This window comes from Sus scrofa, chromosome 6 (genome assembly GCF_054392235.1).
Source record: "Sus scrofa isolate SSC_HxYL_T2T_F1_AM1 chromosome 6, Sscrofa_HxYL_maternal_Yorkshire_Landrace_v2.0, whole genome shotgun sequence".
NCBI classification, from domain to species: Eukaryota; Metazoa; Chordata; class Mammalia; order Artiodactyla; family Suidae; genus Sus; species Sus scrofa.
In genome coordinates this window covers 53,916,053-53,938,664 of record NC_139388.1, presented here as the reverse complement: position 1 = coordinate 53,938,664, position 22,612 = coordinate 53,916,053, and the positions used below count along the sequence as shown (strand labels likewise).

Below are 22,612 nucleotides of genomic sequence, written 5' to 3'. Positions count from 1 at the left end.
GTGGCGGGGAGGCTTTAGCCAAATGCATGCTCTTTATAGCAAAAGCCTCCCTCTCTCTGCACCTCAGTCTTCTAATCCATAAAACCAGGAGAATATGCCTGTCTCCAGCATTCTCCTTGCCTTTCTGTGGTTCTAGTAAGGAAAAGGAGATGAGAAGAGTTCTATGAACAGCAACCAAGCCCAGCTGCTTTTTAAAAAGACAGGGTGTTGGAATTCTCTTGTGGTGCAGTGGGTTAAGGATCCAGTGTTGTTACAACAGCTGCTCTGGTTGCTGCTGTGGTGTGGGTTTGATCCCTGGCCCGAGACCTTTCATAGGCCACTGGCAAGGCCAAAAAAAAAAAAAAAAGACAGGGTGGCAGCTATGAGTGTTTGGAGGCCAAGCCCAGGTGACTGAAGGAGGGAGAGGGGGCCGAGGCCAACTGAACAGACATCCATGCCAGATGGGAAGGCCAGCTGAGCACTACAGATCTCGTGAATCTTTAAGAAAAGAAAGAAATCTGGACTTGTGAATGAGTTTTCCTAGCTTTTAAATGCCACCTAATAAAAAAAAAAATTATTTTTGGCTATGCCCACGGCATGCAGAAATTCCAAGTCAGGGATCGAACTCGTACCACAGCAGTGACCCAAGCCACAGCAGTGACAATGCCAGATCCTTAAGTGCTAGGCCACCAGGGAACTGCAAAATTTTTTATTTTATTTTATTTTATTTGCTTTTTAGGGTCGCACCCGTGACATATGGAAGTTCCTAGGCTAGGGGTCAAATCAGAGCTACAGCTGCCAGCTTACACCACAGCCACAGCAATGCAGGATCCGACCTACACCACAGCTCATGGAAAAGCTGGATCCCTGACCCACTGAGTGAGGCCAGGGATCAAACCTGTAACCTTGTGGACACAGATTCATTTTTGGGAACTCCAAATAATTTGAAACTATGGGCCAGACACCACCAGTTGTCAGTGTCGGCTCTGTGACACAGCTTCTTGGAGCTTGTCTTGGGAGCAAAATAAGTTCTGTTCAAAATAGTGGGACCCCGTGGGATGCTGAGGGAGCGGAAGTCCCTGTCTGGGCCTCAGCCTCTGGACAGTGAATGCTGTCCTGGCTCAAATATTCTAAGTCTCTGTAACTGCCCAAGCAATGTCTGCAACAGCGATCACAACACCGATATTGTCCTGATTTAACCCCTCAGGTCAAAAGAAGCACTTTTCCATCATAGCCTCACTAAATCCTTACAAGCTGAGACATGGCCATTTTTAGCCCCATTTTTCAGACAAGGAAGCTGAGGTAAGGCGGAGGGGTACAGGCTGCCCAAGGTCACGCAGCCAGAGAGCGGCAGAGCTGGGGCTCCACTCCCCTGCCCCATTCCTGTCATACAGCTGGCATGAGGAGTGGGAATGGGCCCAAGCCTCAGAAGGGTCCCCCAGCCCCGCTCAGGGCAGACAGACAGCCTCTCACCAGACTCCGCTGACGCAGCGCGTGGACAGCGCCCGGGGCATGATCTCCGAGCCCTGCTGCATGAAGCCCCCCACAGGGAACCAGAGGCTGTTGCCCAGCGTGTACTGATTCTCCAGGATGTGGGGGCGTGCCCGCAGGCACGGGTGCGGGTTATACCACTCGTAGGGGCTCAGCCTGTGGAGAGACACAAGGGATGGGAAAGAAAAGGAGAGAAACAGGAAAGAGACACCGTCATCGGGAGAGACGAGAGGCGGGGAGAGAAAAACAGAGGGCAAGAGAGAGACAAAGATGAACAAACACATGGAGCAGCAGAGAGATAGTGGGGGCAACAGAGGAGAGAGGCAGAAAGAATGGGAAGGAGAGAGGTCGGAGCGAACCACAGAGAAAAAGAGCCACAGGGAGGAAACACAGAGACAGAGCCAGAAAGGGAGGGGAGGGTGCAGGGAATCCAAGGCCCCGAGTGGAGGCCCAGGATGGTCCAGATGGATGTCAGAGAGCTCAGGTGTGGAGACCCCGGCTCACGCCTCCTCCCCACCCCTCCTTCCCGGGCAGCAGGTAGTGGACTCACCTGGCCGCCAGGAACAGGACGCAGCTGACAGCCAGGTAGGCAAGAAGCATGAAGAGCCACACAGCAGGGGAGAAGGGGTCCAGGAAGGAGAAATAGCCAGGCTTGCGGCCCTGGTGGGAGAGGGGGTGAGAGCCGGAGCCATGCTGACCTGAGCGGCAGCCCCAGTCCCTCCCCAACCCTGGGGCCACGAGCCCCACTGGCCCATCTGAGGTCCAGCCCACAGCCTCTGCTTTCCCTGGGTGTTCAGTCCCAGTGCCAGCCCCCCACCCTCCAGGGGACGGTACCATGTGGACTCGGTAGAGGATGCTGATCCCCAGGGTCATGAAGGGTTTGGAGAAGTCGATGACTTTCTCCCGTTCGGCCGTGATGGTGAACGCAGCCACGGCCAGGTCTGCCTTCTGCTGGAGGAGAAGCAGGGCAGGGCAAAGGGGCGGGCCAGGGAGACAGATGGGCAGTTAGAGAGAACACACCCAGGGAGCCACCCAGAGTATCAGAAGCCCAGAAAGAGGTGGGTGGCAGGAGCTAAGACTGGCTCAGGAGGGTACTGCGGGCCCCTAACTGGACGCTTGTCGTCTCACGTCTGCTGTAGGAGGCTCCTGTGGCCTCTTTCCTGCTCAGCTGCCCACCTCATCCAATCCCACCCCCCGTCCCTCCCACCGCGTCAAGTTCCTCATCAAGACCCTGCTTTATAAAACCTACCACTGACACCCACCACTCCCTTTATGCTGGGGACCTGGGGAGAGCCTGAGGTTGGAATTGAGATGCATGGATGCTGACCCACAAGGACCCTCTGTGAGCCTTGGTTTTCCCTTCCGTATTAACAAATAACAACAGGTAACATTTACCCAGCCCTTCCTGTGGGCCAGGCTCCATGCTAGACACCATTTTACCTAGATTACCTTGTATAATCCTCTCAACAGCTCCCAACGGCCACCATTAGTCCCATATCATGATCATCATTTGGCCGTGCCCATTTGGCATGCTTAAGTTCCCAGGCCAGGGATTGAACCTGCACCACAGCAGTGACCCAAGCTGCTACAGCGACAACACAGGATCCTTAATTGCTAGGCCACCAGGTAACTTCTAGCCCCATTTTACAGAAGGGGATACTGCGCCTTAGAGAGGCAAAGACACGAGGGAGACAAGGCAGGACCTAGAGACGAAAAAGCAGAGGTGTGACCGCCACTTCTGCCCCTGGCAGCCACTAGTGACTTGGATGTGTGCATGAAGGCACCCCTGAGACACAGGACCATGCCCAGCTCAGTTGATAATGACTTTAGGAGATGTTGCATGTGGTCTTGAGTCAGGGGGAGGGTGGCTGGGGGCCCAGGTCTGAAGTGGTGAAGGGTGGACAGGGTGGGACGGAGAAAAGCATGTGGGTTGGGGTCTGGCTGGCACACCAGAACGCTTGACCCAAAAGGGCCATCTCTCTTTAGCCCAAGTGGACATTAGCTTTGGGCAGGACACAGGCTTGGAAAAAAACCTGGCATCTCACACACACACACATACACACACCCCTCCAGAGACATACACATACATTGCACACATGAACACTGTACATGGCCAGGTCTACACCAGACCCACACACGCTTGCCCAGACATAGGCTGACCCAGTGGCATCCTCCAAGTGGACTCAGGCAGAAAGTGCCCTATACGGGATGTAGGGGAGCAGTGACACGAGGGAGCATTCCCTAGAGGCAGAACACACACACACCAACATGTGGCCTCATGTGGGTACATGCAGAGGAGGCCAGGTGCCAGGAAGGGCTGGGCACCACAGGAGTCACCCTGGCTCTAACTCAAGCTCGCTGGGTGACCAGGGGCAGGGGCCTCTGTGTCTCTGGGCCTCAGTTTGCTCCTCTATAAAATGGGGGTGGGGAGTTCCCGTCGTGGCGCAGTGGTTAACGAATCCGACTAGGAACCATGAGGTTGCGGGTTCGGTCCCTGCCCTTGCTCAGTGGGTTAACGATCTGGCGTTGCCGTGAGCTGTGGTGTAGGTTGCAGATGCGGCTCGGATCCCGCGTTTCTGTGGCTCTGGCATAAGCTGGTGACTACAGCTCTGATTCGACCCCTAGCCTGGGAACCTCCATATGCCGTGGGAGCGGCCCAAGAAATAGCAACAACAACAACAACAAAAGATAAAAGACAAAAAAAAAAAAAAAAAATTAAATGGGGGTGGGAGCGGGAGTGGGACAAGATGTCTCCTGGGGTTGAGATCTGGTTCCCAGGATGCCCCTTCCAGGCACACGGATGCAACATTCAAGCAGAGACCTCTCCCTGGGGCCGAAAGAGAAGAGTCAAGGTCGCTGGCTGGAGGAGAGACACACTCATGCCAAAGGGGCTGAGATTACATGCGGTGGTACCAGCTGGGCCAGAACTGGGGTAGGGAGAGAGGGCACAGGCCCCAAAGACATCTCAAGGTGGGGGGAGGTGGCACTGGCCAAAAACAATACCGAGGTCAGGGAGAGATCATGAGGGCCCCAAACAGAATCCAGGGTCAGGGAAGAAGAGACAGATCTCAAAGACAATTCAATGGCAGGGAGAAAGAACAGACCCAAAAGATAAACCAAGCGGAGAGAGATGGCACAGGCCAAACAACCGCGGCAGGGTGAGAGAGAGACGGCAGGGCCCCAAGGCGGAATCCTGAGGCTGCGATGTGTGGCAGGGGCCCCGCACACTCCAGATTTGGAGCTTACCCTTGGGAATTCCTGGGTGTTGAGAGTAAGGAGCAGTTTTCCCCTTTCTTGTGCATTTGCCACTTTTATGACTAACATGTGAATCGCCAGGAATAATGTCAGCTAATACAGGAACCTACTATTTTTATACACCCATAGGAGGTCTGTCCTGGCAAGGCCCTCCACGGCGACAACTGCATTAACCTCCTCACTGGCTTCCCTGTTGCTACTCAATGCCCAGTCCAAAGTGATAGTCACCTGTTTAAAGTTCATGAGTGGGAGTTCCCATCGTGGCTCAGTAGTAACAAACCAGGCCAGTATCTATGAAGACACGGGTTCGATCCCTGGCCTCGCTCAGTGGGTTAAGGATCCAGCATTGCTGTGAGCTGTGGTATAGGTTTAAGACGTGGCTGGGATCCCACATTGCTGTGGCTGTGGTGTAGGCCAGCATCTGTAGCTCGGATTCGACCCCTAGTGTGGAAACTTCCATATGCTGTGGGTGTGGCCCTAAAAAGACCACCAAAAAAAAAAAAAAAAAAAAAAAAGCCCATGAGTGGCTTCCCACCACACTTAAGACGGTGACCAGGGTGGCCGGAGCAGAATGGAAGGGGCAGGAAATGCAGTGGAGCAGGGACCAGAGTCCTGCCGGGCCTTGCAGGACATGATAAGGGGGACGTTACATGAGAGGGTGTGAGCAAGGGGGTGATGGGATCTGGCTGCTGTGAGAAGAGACCATGAGGCAAGAGTGGAAGGGGAGGGGGGAGGGGTGGGGGAGAAAACCGACAGAAGCCGGCTATGGAGATGCGAGGGGCGGGGCTAAGTGGAGCAGGAGAGAGAGTTGGTTGGAGTTGAGATTCATTCTGAAGGAAGGACAGATCCTTAAACGCTGCAAGTTCCTTCTAGGTTCCTCTCAGAGCCTTTGGAAACCCCCTTGCCCCGTCTCCTCCCCCTTCGTTTCCCGGGAGAGATACCTATTTCTTAGAGAAGAGTTCCCTTCCCTAGGGGATCCTGACAGTTTAACCTAATGGGATGAAATCAGGAGGAAGCCAGATGATGAGCCACCTGTAGAAATGATGTGGGGATTGTCTAAATGACTAGAAACCAGCCAAAGCACTGTGACTGCGCCCCCAGCCCCAAAACCACCCCCCCACCAGCTCTGCGAAAATCATCTGTTTTGCCATTGACTCCACCAGGCCCTACCAATAGGGGTCGCTAAAGGGAGGCTGGAGGAAGGAGGGCTATCTGCTCCTCCCCAGCCTCCTTAATGTGCCAAAGGCAGCAGCAGCTCTGCCCAGGGCAGCAGATTCCAGTCCATAGCTTCCCAGCACCCTTTGGGGCACAGCGCCAGCTGGAGGGTGCCCCCTCCTCAGGGTCTGAGTTTCAGCCCCACAGAGCCCTTCCTCTGAGTTTTCAGGAGTTTCAGCAATTCTTTGTTCCTTCAGAACTAGAGACAGGGAGTTCCTGTTGTGGCTCAGTGGTAACGAACCCAACTAGGATCCATGAGGACTTCGATCCCTGGCCTCACTCAGTGGGTTAAGGATCTGGCATTCCCTTGAGCTGTGGTTTGGGTGGCAGCCACGGCTTGGATCCTGCGTTGCTGTGGCTGTGGCTGTGGCTGGCAGCAACCCCTAGCCTGGGAACTTCCATATGCCGCGATTGCAGCCCTTAAAAAGATGAAAAAAAAAAAAGAACTAGAGATACAGCCAATTCCAGCCTTGCTACCTCATGATGCCTAAGAATGAGGGTGTGCAAACTGTTGCCCTCAGCCAAGGGAGTCCTGCCCGTCTGCCTGATTTTGTAAATAACGTTTTATTGGAATACAGCCACACCCACTTGTTTAGGTATAGTCTGCTCTCCATACAATGGAAGAATTAAGTTGTGACAGTGTGACCCCAAAGACAGAAACACTTATATCTGGTCCCTAGCAAACAAATTTGCGGATCCCTGACTTGGAGTTCAACCTTTACCCTCTCAGTTACCTAGTTAATAACTTTATTCCTAGTAAATAATTCTCTTCCTTCAAATATCTAGAGTGTGGAGTTCCTGTGGAGTACAGTGGTTTTAAGAATCCGACTGAAGTGGCTTGGGTTGCTGTGGAGGTGTGGGTTCCATCCCTTGCCCAGTGCGGTGGGTTAAAGGATCCAGCATTGCCGAAGCTGTGGTTCGGATTCAATCCCTGGCCTGGGAGCTTCCACAAGTGCAAGTATGGCCATTTAAAAAAAAAAAAAACTTCATCTGCACCAGTAACTAGAATTGGAGTCACCCCCTGATTGCATTTACAACAATCCACAGTCATTCTCCAAGATCCATTGGCTTTCTGCTCGGGCCAAACGGGCCAGTTGACAGGGACAAGATCACTACCCCTGTTTCTTTCAAGCCATATAATGGCAGCACTAATCTCTGCAATTCCCCCAAAGGATGCAGAATTGCTTTAGGATTACTACCCTGGGAAATATGGGGCTTCCACTGGCTCTTTCTACCATAAAGAACTAACTCCATTGGTCAGACAGCCAGCGTGGGATTCTGCCAGCTGCCATGTACGTCTATTCCAATTATACAACCAGGACTTGGGAAAACACAGAGTGAGTCCATGGACCTATCAGGCCTACTCTGGGCCTGTCCATCTACCACTTGGTCATATAAGCCTCACTCTGGTCCATGGGTCAAAGCAAGAAAAATCAAAATGATCTGCCATCTATGACTATGTCAGGAGGCTATCTGAATAGCTAAAAGCCAATCAAAACCCTCGGGGCTGAGAAGGAGCCTTTGTAGAAACGGATATTAAAAAGAAAGAAGAAAGAAAGAAAAAGAAAAGAAAGAAGGGAGGAAGGAAGAAACAAGAAAGGAAAGAGAGGAAGAAAGAAAACGAAAAAGAACATAGTACAGTCTTTCTGGAAAGCAGTTCAACAATATATAATAAAGTGATACAGGGGAGTTCCCATCATGGCTCAGCGGAAACGAATCTGACAAGCATCCATGAGGACATGGGTTTGATCCCTGGCCCTGCTCAGTGGGTTAAGTATCCAGCATTGCTGTGAGCTGTGGTGTAGGCCAGTGGCTACAGCTCTGATTCAACCCCTAGCCCGGGAACCTCCACATGCTGCAGGTGTTGCCCTAAATAGACAAGAAAAAAAAAAAAAAAAAAAAAAGGCAATACAAAGGGTCTTCCTCTTACACCTGATAATTCTATTGAGATTCATTCCTAATCAGCTACAATGCAGGCCAAGCTTTCATGCATAAAGATGTTTGCTTATGGTTGTTTATAACAACACAAACAAATAAAAATACCTGGAAACAACTAAATATAAAAAATGCATCAATAAATTGCAGGACATCCGCATCAGGATTAATACGCAGTCGCCTAACATTCTGTTTAGGTTAAAACAATAAGATATTATTTTTAGCCTTTTGAATTGGCAAAGATTCTTTAAAAGATTGATAATATCGGAGTTCCCGTCGTGGCGCAGTGGTTAACGAATCCGACTAGGAACCATGAGGTTGCGGGTTCGGTCCCTGCCCTTGCTCAGTGGGTTAATGATCCGGCGTTGCCGTGAGCTGTGGTGTAGGTTGCAGATGTGGCTCGGATCCCACGTTGCTGTGGCTCTGGCGTAGGCCGGTGGCTACAGCTCCAATTCAACCCCTAGCCTGGGAACCTCCATATGCCGCGGGAGAGGCCCAAGAAATAGCAACAACAACAACAAAAGACAAAAAAAGACAAAAAAAAAAAAAAAAAAAGACAAAAAAAAAGATTGATAATATCCATTGCTGGCCAGAGTGTGGGAAATTTGACATTCTTACATACTTTTGGTGAGAATATAAATTGGTGGAACCTTTTTGAATGGCCATTTGGCAGCATATAGTTAAAATAACAATTCATATCCTTTGACCCAGTGCTTTCCACCACTTGGAATTTCTCTCTCAGGGACACTCCCACGAATGCACAGGTCCAGTTGATGGGAGCTTTGCCTATACTAGCAAAAACTGGAAAACACCCAAATACCCATCAAGAGAGGATGAGTTAAATAATTCATGCTCAGTGGCACAATGAACTCCTTTTCTCTCCACTTGAATTTCAAATAGGCATCTTAAATGATCCACACCCAGAGATAACTCTTATCACCCCCACCCCACCAAACTGCTCTCCCACGTCCTGTCCTCCATGTGGTGGAAAGTGGCCTTGGCATTCACCCAGCTGCCTACCCCAACCCTGCAAGCACCCTTATTCCTCTCCCTCTTGCACACATCCTGCTGGTGGTACACCTGCCACAGCTACCACTCAACAGCAAGCCACCATCTTCTCTCTTCCACACCTTCCACTGGCTTCCGAAATAGACCATCCTGTCTCCTCTCTTGGTCCTTTACAGTTATTTCTCAGAGAGCAGCCAGAATAATCCTTTTATTTTTTATTTTTTTATTTTTGTTGTTGTTGTTGTTGTTGTTGCTATTTCTTGGGCCTCTCCTGCGGCATATGGAGGTTCCCAGGCTAGGGGTTGAATCGGAGCTGTAGCGACCGGCCTACGCCAGAGCCACAGCAACGCGGGATCCGAGCCCCGTCTGCAACCTACACCACAGCTCACGGCAACGCCGGATCGTTAACCCACTGAGCAAGGGCAGGGACTGAACCCGCAACCTCATGGTTCCTAGTCGGATTCATTAACCACTGCACCACGACGGGAACTCCAGAATAATCCTTTTAAAATGGTTTTTAAAAATTAAATCCAGGTCCCAGATCCACACAATGGAATATCATTCAGCCTTGAAAAGGAATGCAGTACTAATTATGCTGCAATGTGGATGAACCTTAACCACATTATGCCGTGTGAAAGAAGCCAGATACAAAAGGCCACGTATTGGCTGATTCCTTTTACATGAAATGTCTAGAATAAGTAAATCCATGGAGACAGAGCAGAGTGGTGGTTGCCAGGGGCTGGAGAAAGGGGGAATGGCTTAATGGGTTTGCATTTTCTTTGTAGGTCGTGAAAGTGTCTTGGAACTAGATAGAGACAATGGTTGTACAACATTGGGGATATACTAAATGCCACTGAATTGTTCACTTTATTTATTTTTGGCTGTGCCTGTGGCATTCGGAAATTCCTAGGCCAGGGATAGAACACACACCACAGCAGCCATAGGAGTGACAGCAGTGACAATGCTGGATCCCTAACCCACTACACCCTTGTGTACTTTTTTTTTTAATTTATAAAATCTAGAAAATATTTTTTGTCTTTTTAGGGCCTCACCGGCGGCATATGGGGGTTCCCAGGCTTGGGGTCAAATGGAACCGTAGCTGCCAGCTTATACCACAGCCACGGCAACGCCAAATCTGAGCCACACTGGCGACCTACACCACAGTTCATGGCAATGCTGGAACCATAACCCACTGAGTGGGGACAGGGATTGAACCTGCATCCTCATGGATGCTAGTCAGATTCGTTTCTGCTGAGCCACAATGGGAACTCCCTTTCCTATACACTTTAAAATGGTTAATTTTATGTTGTATGCATTTCACTTCAATTTAAAAAAAGAGCAAATTAGATCTTGGTGCATTCACTGCTTAGAACCTCCCAGAGACTTCGCAACACGATAAAAAATAACGCCTAAATTCCCTACTCACAAGACCCTGGTGATCTGGGCTCTGTTCTGGGACCTCGCACTCTTCCTCGCCCACTCCCCACAAAACTCCGTTGTGGGGGGAAACGACACCATTCCCATTTCAAGAGGGGAAATTCAGAGAGATGAGGTGGCTTGCCAGGGGTCACAGGGGAACAAGGGCAACCTGCAGCTGGCTCTGTGGGCACTAACCAGCTTACAGCTGTGGTGGACACCCTGGCAGACGCCCAGACCCTCCTCCAGGACCAGGCACTCAGGGCCCTGGCTGCCAAGGGTGTTGGTAGGCGACTGCTCCCAGCTCTGTGGGTGGGAGGACCCCTTGCTCCGGGTCCTGACCCTCCCAGAGGACAGCCCCCATCCAATGATGTGGGGGTGGGGACATGAAAGCCTGCCCCCTCCCTCAGGGCATGTCTTTGATGGCCACCTGGCTCCAGAGCAGCGACGGGACAGTTGAGGCCCAGTCAGTTGAGGCGCAGTCGCGACTGCACTGCAGCTCAGTCCCCCCTCTGCCCAGGCCTGCGCCTTCCCTCCCTCAAGGGGCTGCTTTCCAAGGGGACCCCAACACACTGCCTGCCTGCTCAGCTCCATCTTGGAATCTGCTTCCCAGAACCCCGACCTAAGAAACCCACTCTGCCCTGAAGGGCCAGACTGGAAGGTGCAGACTTCATGGGGTAACGGCCATCACCCGTGAGGGATAGGTCGGACGTGCACTGTGGAAAGATCCTACCAGAGGACGCACTGGAGCGGAGAGAAAGGTCGGAGGCCGGGAGGGCAGTGGGGAGGCTGGCGAGAGGGTCCAGGCCTGAATTCACACCATGGCAGCGATGGCAGGGAGAAAGCCATTCCAGCAGTGGTCACTGGGTGGAATAAATGGGCCATAACTGGAGAGTGGCCTATAAGCCCTGCACCTGGCCTGTGTGTGTTACCCCCGGCTGTTTTCTCTCTAGAAGTCACTCATTAGCTTTGCGCCAGCCTGCGGGGATACCAGCCCTGGCTCTGCCTGTCACTAGCTGTGTGGCTTGGACATGATATCCTGTTGCCTCACTCCCCAAGTACCTGCTGGGTGTCTGGAAAAGACACCTTGGTTCAGAAACACCTGGCTGCAGCCCTACACGTTGGGGACAAGTCCCTTCAGTGCTGAGCCCCTGATCTCGTAGGAGGGCAGTGATGCTCTGGGCCATGAAGGATTGTTAGAAGAATAAAGTAATGCTTGAAAAGTTCCCGGCGCGTGGTGTGAGGTCCACAAACAGCAGCTGCTGCTGCTGTGAGGATGGTGTCTGAGTTCTGCGAGAAGCTCAGTGTGCCCGGCCATCCCACGGCAGACAGCTGAGCCTCAGCAGGGCCAAACCCCGCCCATCTTTGCAGTTTCAGCCTGCTCCTCCTCCAGTGTTCTCTTCCTAAATGTCACCGCCGCCGTAGCCCAGCTGCCTGGGCCAGAAATGGGAGGAACACTCGTCCTCTCTCCCCCATCCCTCACCCCAGGCAGTCACCAAGTCCTGGCCCTCTCCAGCCTCCCCTTAACTCCATCTCTGCTGTCCCCTTACCTCCCCGCAGGCCACCCAGCAGCTCCTGCTGCCCCCCTACCCTGGTGATTCTGTTTCCTCATTTGAGCCAGCTCAAACCTGTGTGTGTGTGTGTGTGTGTGTGTGTGTGTGTGTGTGTGTGTGTGTGTGTGTGTGTGTGTGTGTGTGTGTGTGTGTGTGTGTTGGGCATCCCATGGACCTCCTGCTGAGGGCCAAACTCTTTAACCCTAAGAGCAAGGCCAAGGGTGTTCCCTGGTGGCTCAGTGGGTTAAGGAGCTGGAGTGGTCACTGAAGAAGCTTGGGTCACTGCTGTGGTGTGGGTTGGATCCCTGGCCCAGGAACTTGCACGTCACAGCTGTTGCCAAAAATCCCCAGGGTACATACACCACAGGGCCTGGTATACAGTAGGCACTCAATAAACACTAGCTGGCTGGAGAATGGACAAACACATGACAGACACATAGTATGTGCTGTAGGGACTACTGCTAACAATGATAGAAGGACAGCACAGGCACCCAGCACCCATTACCTGCTGGGCCCTGTCCCAAGCCCCAACATGGATTAACTCACTTCATGCTCACAAGAGCCCTAAGTGCTAGCATTTGCTATTTCCTTAGATTTACAGGAAGGTTAGGTAACTTGCCCAAAGTCACATAGCAAATACACAGCAGAGATTCAAACAGGACTCAGGACCACAACAGCAGCAAACAATCAGCCCACCTTCACACCAAGTTCTAAGGGAAGGCTCAAGCCCACACCAAGGTCTAAGGGAGTTTAAGACTCTTGCCCAAGGTCATTCAGCTGTAAACAAGACTTTTTTTTTTGGTCAAGCCCACAGCTTGCAGAAGTTCTGGGGCCAGAGATCGAACCCAAGCCACAGCAGTGACAACACCGAATCTTTAACCACTAGGCCACCAGTGAACTCCAAAACAGGACTTCTTTGTTGAATAAACAGGTGTCCAGTCGACGGTGACTTTGGCTGGAGGGGCTACTCTCCTGGAGTCTTATTTCTGGGGCCCATGATGAACAAAAAGTTTTGAGCCTTCATGACTGGGGACCAGGCTGTGGCAATGAGGTCGAGGTGAGCGTCAGGCCAGCAGCTCCTGCCTCCTGTCTCCTCAGGTCCTGGCTTCAGGCTCTTAAACCCACTCAGGACGGAAATTTTCAACCAGCTGGCTGCCTGTAGGGCAGTGCCTGGGGCCTGCACGTGGGGTGGAGTGGGGTAGACAGAGCCACCAGGACCCCAGGGACACCCCCACCTCCTCCTCCACCAGAGCAGCTCTGCTTTGTCCAAGGTTCTGAGGGCGCTTTCAATTGGAAAAAAGGTTCTGCAGTCAAAACAACTTTTGAAATCAGTGCCCTAAGGGATAAATGTCCTTGTCAAGCAAAGTGGCCTTCTGGAGTCTAGCCTGGTAACATTCAGGGTCCCGGATGCAGTTTATTCTGGGATAAGAGACAGAGGAGGGTAAGTTTCCGACATCCTCAGCCAAGTCCAATGTCAAGGCCACCCTGACTTTGTGGCCACAGGTCCCTGCTCCACACAACTGCTCTGGGCGTGCCCTGAGCCAGGGGCCTATTTGCTCCTCTGGGCATCTGCCCACAAGGCTTCTTGTGCCTGGAATAAAAAGAGGAACTAACTACGTGAGAAGCCACATCTGTGGGGGGTCTGTAAGCCTCACGACAGACCTGCTAGGTATTATGGGGAGGGGAAACAGGTTTTGAGGACAGAAATGACTCAGCCAAGCACTCAAAGTCAGGTTGGTCTGACTCTGAAATATTATTTACACTGCACATTCGCCGGCTCACCACCTCCCTTGGCCTTGCCTCTCTCCCTCCTCACCTACATTCAAATCCTCCCGGACTCAGGGCCGAGCTGCTCTTCCAGGAGGCCCCCCTGCCCCACTCTCTTACCTGCCCCCACTACTGTTTGTAAATGCCAACACGGTCCCCTCCTCCCAGACCCCCTTCACCCTGCTGACCCCTTCACACTCTTTAGAATCTGCGTGGCTGTCACCTCTTCTGGGAAGCCCTCCCTGGATGCCTGGCTGGGTCAGGAGCCCTCTGGGTCTCTCCTCTGAATTTCCCCCATCACAGCCTCAATGGCTCTGTTTCATGATTATTTGCTATTCTGCATATTAAAGGGGCCCATGGCTTTTGGGGGCAGGGTCCAAGGTCCCTGCAGTCATCACTATCTCCCATGACAACATGGTACAAGGCACACACTGGGTGCTCAGTAAACACCTATTGAGTGGGTAGACGTGGGAGGTCTATAGGCAGCATCAATGTCCACCTCCCAGCAGGTGCAGGCCGCCTAGCCCTAGCCTCGCCTCATGAAGAAAGCCTGTCTCGACCTCCTCAACGTCTGTCCAATTCCCACTCCACATCTCTTTCATTCACTCAACAAATCTTTGAGCACCCACTCAGCCAGGTCCTGTGAGGGAAGCATTTGAAAGGGGGACACAGGAATTGATGCATCACCTTTCTGCACCCTCCCCACCCAGTACCTGCACCATCGGCTGCCCGCCTGCCCTCCTCCCCTCGTTCACCTAGTCCCCGGCCCCCTCCCTGGCCCCAGCCCCACCATACCCGGTTGATGAGCTCGCCAACCATGCCCGTCCAGGAGCCGTTGGGCTCGGGCGCCCCATACAGCCCATCCTCCACCAACCGCAGGCGGTAGCGGAAGCGCAGCAGCTCGGCCAGCTCGCGCAGCATGTCCACGCAGAAGCCCTCAAAGCGCTCATTCCCCGACAGGGCCTGGAAATTGGGCCGGCGCATGACATACGGGTTCTCCTGGGGAAGCAGGAGACAAGAGGGGTCAGAGACAGGATATCTGGGGGCCGAATCGTGGATCCTGGGCCCAGGCTGGGCAGCTGGGTCAGGAACCTGCTGGCAGAATGGAGATGACAGAGTCCTTGCATGCATCCCCTGCCTGCAAACGCTCAGAGCCGGGGGTAGGGGTGGGGGGGGTGGCACACAGCGACCCGCCGGCCCCTAGCAAACCGCAGGGAGCCGCCTCCATCTCCACCAGCCAAGCTAACATTCATTCATCTCAAGCTCAAATGGCCAGAAGGGAGGCAGGTAACCCGAGTGAATCAGACTGGATGAAGCCTCTGCCAAACTTTCAAATCGTTGGCTATGACCCACAGTAAGAGATCCATTTCACTGTGTAATCCAAGTCACATGCATTTATGCCCATGTGCACACGTATGTACACACGTTAATGGGACTCAGTTCCACAAAACAGTCCTTTTCCTTATGACTGCAGCAAAATACCCTGATACTTTCTATTCTGCTCTACTGCATTTTTTACACAACCAATAGCGACCCATTAAGTTGACTTCATGAGCCATCAAGGGATCCAAGAGGCTCTGCCCCACCAGGATTTACAGGATTTAGCTCCAGCCCAGTGCTGCCATGAGGGAAGCAGGCCTGAGATGCCAGATGGTCCAATGTTAAGAGAATTTGGAAACCCAGGTTGTTTTGCAAAATCTCCTGATTATAAAGGTTAGCAACAGTTCAAATTCTAATAGCATTTTTTTTTTTAATGCTTTGCAGGCCAAACAAGCACCTGACAGTTTGCAATCTCTGGCCTACAGCTGCTCTGCTACGTCAACACTTATTTCTGAAGAGTTGGAGCAAACTTTACTGACCCTTATTGTGCCAAATAAGGACAAAAGCAGAGCAAATCTTCCAAGTCTAGGAAGACAAGGTGGATGAAGATGATGGTAACAAGAGAGAAACTTATCTTGACATAGTTATTGTCCAAATGGCTGTTTGTGCAGTGTCGCTTTGGGCTTAGGAACAAAAGGAGTTAGGACTTAGGAACAAGCCAGAAGAGCTTTGGCAATAATATCCACAATGGTGGATGGAACTAGAGACTCTCATACTAAGTGACGTTAAGTCAGAAAGAGAAAGACAAATACCATATGACATCACATATCTGGAAACTAACATACGGCACAAATGAACCTTTCCACGGAAAAGAAAATCATGGACTTGGAGAACAGACTTGTGGTTGCCAAGGGGGAGGGGGAGGGAGTGGGATGGACTGGGAATTTGGGGTTAACAGATGCAAACTATTGCCTTTGGAATGGATAAGCAATGAGATCCTGCTGTATAGCACTGGGAACTATGTCTAGTCACTTGTGATGGAGCATGATAATATGAGAAAAAAGAATGTATATATGTATGTGTGACTGGGTCACCTTGCTGTACAGTAGAAAATTGATAGAATACTGTAAACCAGCTATGATGGAAAAAATAAAAATCATTAAAAAATAAAATAAAATCTGAGTGGTAAAATAAATAAATAAATAAATAAATAAATAAATAAATAAAACAAATTTTTACTTGTAAAAAAAAAATATCCACAATGGTTACCATGTGGACTAGACACCTGCCGAATACCAGACCCTGGGCTGTGTGTCTTTTCTGGATTTTATCACTTTAATTCCCCACAGTGACCTTACAGGGGACGTATTCTTAGACTCCTTTTTCCATATGGGGAATCTGAGGCTCACAGAGGTCAAGTAACCTCTGCCACCTCTCATGGCTCTGAGGTGGACCTGTGGCCACTATATTCTGCAGTTCCTCCCATCAGGAGATTGAGTGGACTTCCCCACCCCCTGGGTCTGAGTGGGCCTCGAGATGTGCTTTGGCCAACAGAATGCAGTGGAAGGAGTGCTGGGTGAATTCCAGAGCCTGGGCCCTCAGAGCGACCTCTTGGGACCACAGCATGAGGAAAGCTGGGGCTGGCCTGCGTGAAGGATGAATGAGAACAAGTAAATCAAACAGTCCAGCTTAGATGCCAGCTGAGCAACCACAGTTAGCTCAGGTGAGACCAGCAGAACTGCTCGGTAGACCCACTGAACTGTGAGAAATAATATTCATTATTGTTGGAAGCCTCCAGGTTCGGGGGCGATTTGGAGAACAATGATAGGTAGTATAAGGTATCTATAGACTAGATTCTCAGACCCCAACAAAGCCCCAGAGCCAAGGGGAGATGGGATGGAAGAAAATCAGTGCTTTTCTTTCTCTACTAAGCCATATTTCCAAATCTGTAAATTGTAGAACTGGGAGTAGGAATGAGATAATACTAATAATAGCAGCAGCAGCTAGCATTTCTTGTGGGCTTGCTGTGTGACAGCTATTCTGTCAGCGTGGGAGGTCGGTATTATTACCTCTATTTTCAAGATGAGGACACAGGTCCTGAAAAGTGAAGGAGTAAAGTGGCTGAGATGGACACATCAGGCTGAATTCACAGCTCTGCTCTTAAGCCCCGTGCCGGACTAAACTCAAGTGGACAGAATCAGAGAGCAGACCTGGGAGAAGCCAGACACAGAGACAGGGGCAGGCCAGGTATCAAAGCTAAAGAATCAGAAATCGGGGATCTGGCGTTGCCACGAGCTGTGGTGTAGGTTGCAGATGTGGCTCAGATCTGGCATTGCTATGGCTGTGGCGTAGGCCAGTGGCTACAGCTCTGATTAGACCCCTAGCCTGGGAACCTCCATATGCCTCAGGTGCAGCCCTAAAAAGACAAAAAAAAAAAAAACCAAAACAAACAAACGAAACCAGAAATCAGGAGTTCTCTAGACAAGAAGCCAGTGTTAGCGCTGGAGGCTCTCATACGGTCCACCTGGCATACATAGGAGGAAATCAAGGTTCAGAGAGGTCAACTGTCTTGCCCAAGGTCACACAGCTGAAGCAGGACAGTGGGATGGGGAGATAGGGCAGAGCTACGATTTAGAACTCAGTTGCTATGCTCCCCGATGCCTTTGTTCCTTCCGCCAGTCAAGTGATCTCCAAATTCAAGACTGAAGCATGTGGGTTGCACATTCGGTTTCAAGGCCTCAGGATCTGGGTGAGAGCTCATAGAGCCAAAATACAGGAACTGCGGCCTAAGAACAGAACTCAAGGTCAGAAAACAATGACCTACCACTCAACCTACAGCCCCAGACCATCAGACCCAAGGGTCTCAAGGAACTTCTAATTCAAGGTTTTCAGACTTCTTCCAAAAGAATCTTCTGCAGGAGCCCAGCACTGCAGACAGACAATGGTGGGCCTCTAAGTCTGATGCTAAGAATTCATCCTGCAAATGGCTAAGCACCTGTCCGCAAAAATGTAGGTCCAAGAGAACTGTGGCAGCACTGCTTGTAGCAGCAAAGAAGACTGGAACAGCCTAATTTGGAACAGGTTAAAAAGATTATTGATGTCATCAAAGAATCCCAGGCAACTACTAAAATAACAAGTTCTATAAGATATATTAAGAGGAAAAAAACAAGCTACAGAACAACGTGTACAATATGCTCTTCTTTGTGAAGAAGAAAGCAAAGATGTGCTGTGACATCCTCAGACATTTCTGGGGGGATGGGGGAAAAAACGGGGCACTGGGAAGGAAAGGAGACTGATTTTTCACTCTTTACCCTTTCTGTACTCCTTCAATTCTATTTCTTTTCTTTGGCCACCCCGTGACCTATGGAGTTCCTGGGCCAGGAATCTGATCCCAGCAACCTATGCCGCAGCTGTGGCAACACGAGATCCTTAACCCACTGTGCTGGGGACTGAACCTGTCCCAGGGCTGCAAAGATGCCACCAATCCTGTTGCACCACAGAGGGAACTCCTGAATTCTATTTAACGTAGAATTAAGTTGAATTTGGAGTTCCCGTCATGGCTCAGTGGAAACAAATCTGACTAGCATCCATGAGGACACAGGCTCGATCCCTGGCCTCGCTCAGTGGGTTAAGGATCCAGCATTGCTGTGAGCTCTGGTGTAGGTCGCAGACACAGCTCAAATCTGGCATCGCCATGGCTGTGGCATAGGCCAGCAGCTGTAGCTCTGATTCGACCCCTAGCCTGGGAACCTCCACATGTGCCATGGAGTGTGGCCCTAAAAAGACCAAAAAAAAAAATAAAAATTAAGTTGAATTTAATTTCACTCTATTTAATTAACTTCTGTCCCACCCCTAGTTACATTTTTTAATATAAAATATTTACATTTCTGAAATATGGCATTTAATTTTTATTTTGGGGCAACACCCATGGCATGCAGAAGTTCCTTGGGCTAGGGATTGAACCCGAGCCACAGCAGCGACCCATACCACTGCAATAACAACCTGGATACTCAACCCTCTGAGCCACCAGGGAACTCTGAAATATGATATTTAAATGCATATGGAAATGCAAAAGACCAAAAGAGCCAAAGCAGTCCTAAAGACAAAAACTGGAGCACTTTCCCTACCAGACATTAACATTTAATTTAAAGCAATGGTATTTAAGACAATGAGATATTAGAGCAAAAATAGACAAAGAGACAAGAGAATTTGGAAACCCACACATAAATGGATATTTGATTTATGACAAGGGTAAGACTGTGGCGAAGAGGGAAAGAACAATCGTTTTAACGAATGGTGCTGCTCAATAAAACAACCACATGGGGGAAATGTATTCTGACCCCCTCTACCTCACATAACACCTAAAAATCAATTCCAGGTGGATTGTAGATCTAAATGTAAGAGGTGAAATTAGTATGTTTTCAGGAAACAAATAGGAGACTAGCTAATGACCTTGGGGTAGGCAGAGTATTCTTAAATTCTAAAACCATAAACTGTCAAGGGGAAACAAACAGAGAAAGAAGACTTTAGGAAAATTAAACATCTTTTCATCAAAAGACACCACTGAGAGTGAAAAGGCACGCCGCAAAGTGGGAGACGGTCTCTGCACTGCATGTCTGGACAAAGAACTTATACCCAGAATGTATAAAGAGCTTACAAATCAATAAAAAGGCCAGCGATCCAAATTTTCTAAAAATAGAGAAAGATTTGAGCAGGGACTGCCCAAAAGATTCCAAATCGTCAATACATGAACAAGTGGTCAGCTTCCCTGGTCACTAGGCAAATGGGAATGAAAACCACAACAGGGTCAGTACCTGTCTAAACTCAGCACCAGCAAAAGCGAGGGGCAACTGAAATTCTCCTTCGGACACTGCCTTTGGGAATGGAGAGCACTTTGGAAAATGCTTTGGTCGAATCTACTGAACCCACAAAAGCCCATATTCCACTCCTGCATATCCACGCGACAGAAATGCCTACACATTCACTGAAAGGCATGTGGTAGAATGTTCATTGCAGGAGTATGCACCATAGCAAAAGAACTAGAAACAACTCCAGGGGAGTTCCCTGGTGGTCTAGTGGTTAGGATTTGATGCTTTCACTGCTGCGGCCCGGGGTTCAATCCCTGGTCTTGGAATGGAGATCCCACACCAAGCTGCTGCATGCTGTGGCCAAAAAAAAGAGAAAGAACTCCAATGCACATCAAGATAGGTAAGTAAACTGCAGTAAGTTCATATCACATAACAGAACATATAACGAAACTAAACTACTTGCAGCAACATGCGTGAATCTCCCAAACACATGTTGTGCACAAGAAGCCACACCAAAGCTTAATTCTGTGAGGCTCACAGCAGGCAAAGCTAAACTGGTGATAAAAGTTGAGACTGCGGTTAAGACTGAGGGGTCAGAGACCAGAAGGGGTAAATGGAGGGCTGGGGGTGGGGGGATGGCTCCACAGGGGTGAGCAGTACACTTAACTCCGTGCAAGTTTCCAATACCCTTTATACATCCATAAACATCTCTTGAAACTGAAAACAAAAATGTTAAAGTGGGGGGGGAGGGTTCTAGAACATACCTCACAAGCTGCCTGCCTAGATCCTTTCATGAAACCAGGATATAACTCCATATCCAGGACTTCCTGGAGCCCCGTTTTTTCTTTTCGTTGTTGTTGTTGTTGTGGTTCTTTTTATGGAAGTTCCCAGGCTAGAGGTCAAATCAGAGCTGCAGCTGCAGGTCTACGCCAAAGCCATGGCAACACCGGATCCGAGCTGACTCTGTAATCTATGCTGCAGCTTGTAGCAACACTGGATCCTTAACCCACAGAGCAAGGCCAGGAGTCAAACCCACTTTCTCATGGACACCACACTGGGTTCTCAATCTGTTGAGCCACAACGGGAACTCCTAGTGTCCAATTTAAAGGCCGCCACCCCTACCACGAGTCTGTTATGAGCATTTTAATCCCCTCATTTTATGGGACGAGACCGAGGCAGAGGAGAGGCCCATCCAGGTCATGAAGTGTGTGGATGGCAGGACCAGGCCTAGAACACAGCAGCTGGGGCTTGGAAAGGAGTAGAAACTGAGACAGTCTGGTACAAAGCAGAGGCATGTGGGCTCTGCCGTCTTCTAGTCAGGCAACTCTTGTCCCCTTAACCTCCTATGCCTTAGTTTTGTCTGAAAATCAGGGGTCACAACAGCACCAGCCTCAAAGCTGCTATGAAGACCGAGTAACACCAGCAAAGGACTTGGCTCAGACTCTGGCCATGATGACTGCTATTTTTAATTTTTTTGTAATTAAAAAAAAATGTATGCATGTATTTATTTATTTATTTATTTATTGTCTTTTGTCTTTTTAGGGCCGAACCCACAGCATATGGAGGTTCCCAGGCTAGGGGCTGAATTGGAGCTGTAGCTGCCGGTCTATACTGCAGCCACAGCAATGCAGGATACAAGCCTCATCTGCCACCTACACCACAGCTCACGGCAACACCGGATCCTTAACCCACTGAGTGAGGCCAGGGACCGAACCCTCGTCTTCATGGATACTAGTTGGGTTCTTTAACCACTAAGCCACCATGGGAACTCCATGACTGCTATTTTTATTGAGGATGCCAGCTGGGGAGAGAAAAGGGATTCACACGTGCTCAGCCCAACTTCCCAGCTAGGTATGCCTGGGGGCCTTCTGATCCCATGTCATCCTCCCACAGCCCTTCAAGGTGGGATCATTAGACCCTTTTACAGATGAAGGTATGGAAACTGGAGAGCTGGACCACCTAATGTCCAGGTGAAACCAGGAATGGGGGTGAGGTCTGTCTGACCCCAGAGGCACCAAAGAGCAGGGTGAGACATCACAACTGCTTGTTTTTTTTTTTTTTTTTACGGCTGCATGTCTGGCGCATGGAAGTTCCCAGGCTAGGGGTCAAATTGGAGCTACAGCTGCTGGCCACAGCCACAGCCACAGCAATGCCAGATCCTTAACTCACTGAGCAGAGCCACGGATCGAATCTGCATCCTCATGGATACTAGTTGGGTTCATCTGCCACAGAAGGAATTTGAAACATCACAGCTTGAAGGGAGGGCCTTCAAGGAGGGAGAAAATCCTGAGTGGGAGTGGGGGAGGGTCTGGGGCTGGGGGAAGGCCCCTGCACAGCCTCGGCTCCTGGGCCCCTCTTGACCCCCAGCTTCCCTGTGGGATCTCAGACTTGGCATCAGCCCGCCCTCTCAGCTCCGGACCTGTGGGCACCACTCCAGGGACAGCCCCAGCCTCCACCTCACAGAGGAGCTCCTCCTTCTCCCTCCCTCAGCCTTGCTCATCAATACCCCACAACAGATGCCCCTCCCTCCCCACAGCCCCAGCCCAGCTCCCTGACCTGGGGCATCTCTTTTCTGGCTGTAACCACAGCATGTGGATCAAAACCACACCACAGCAGCAACCCAAGCCACAGCAGTGACAATGCCAGATCCTTAAGCCACCGCCCCACAAGGGAACTCTAGGGGCCCAGCTTTTTTGACATCCAGATCTAGCCCTGGCCCTTCTGCTTAACAGTCTCCAAGGTACTCCAAGGATAAGCATAACTAAGTTCTTCAGAGACCCTTCCCCACCTCTGTCGCAGCACTGACCACCCCTCCATGTTTGTTAGGTGCCAGGCACTGTTCTAGGCCCTCGGGACAGAGCAGGG

General features: G+C 50.5%; 1 protein-coding gene across 25 annotated transcripts in view; it reads right to left on the bottom strand.

Annotated features, from left to right (window-relative positions):
• The window catches only part of GRIK5 (glutamate ionotropic receptor kainate type subunit 5), a 61,008-nt gene that overhangs the window by 18,634 nt on the left and 19,762 nt on the right, over positions 1–22,612 (bottom strand). For 9 of the 25 annotated variants that reach the window (XM_084960965.1, XM_084960966.1, XM_084960975.1 and 6 more), the window contains 4 exons: positions 14,415–14,618; positions 2,305–2,418; positions 2,021–2,130; positions 1,453–1,626 (listed from right to left, as the gene is read on the bottom strand). In XM_084960965.1, coding sequence (XP_084817091.1) covers positions 1,453–1,626; positions 2,021–2,130; positions 2,305–2,418; positions 14,415–14,618 — 602 coding nt within the window. Of the gene's footprint in view, positions 1–1,452; positions 1,627–2,020; positions 2,131–2,304; positions 2,422–9,089; positions 9,257–10,036; positions 11,163–12,417; positions 13,444–14,414; positions 14,619–22,612 lie in introns of those variants that run through there. The other 16 variants (XM_021094432.2, XM_084960963.1, XM_021094431.2 and 13 more) reach the window with 8 other exon arrangements.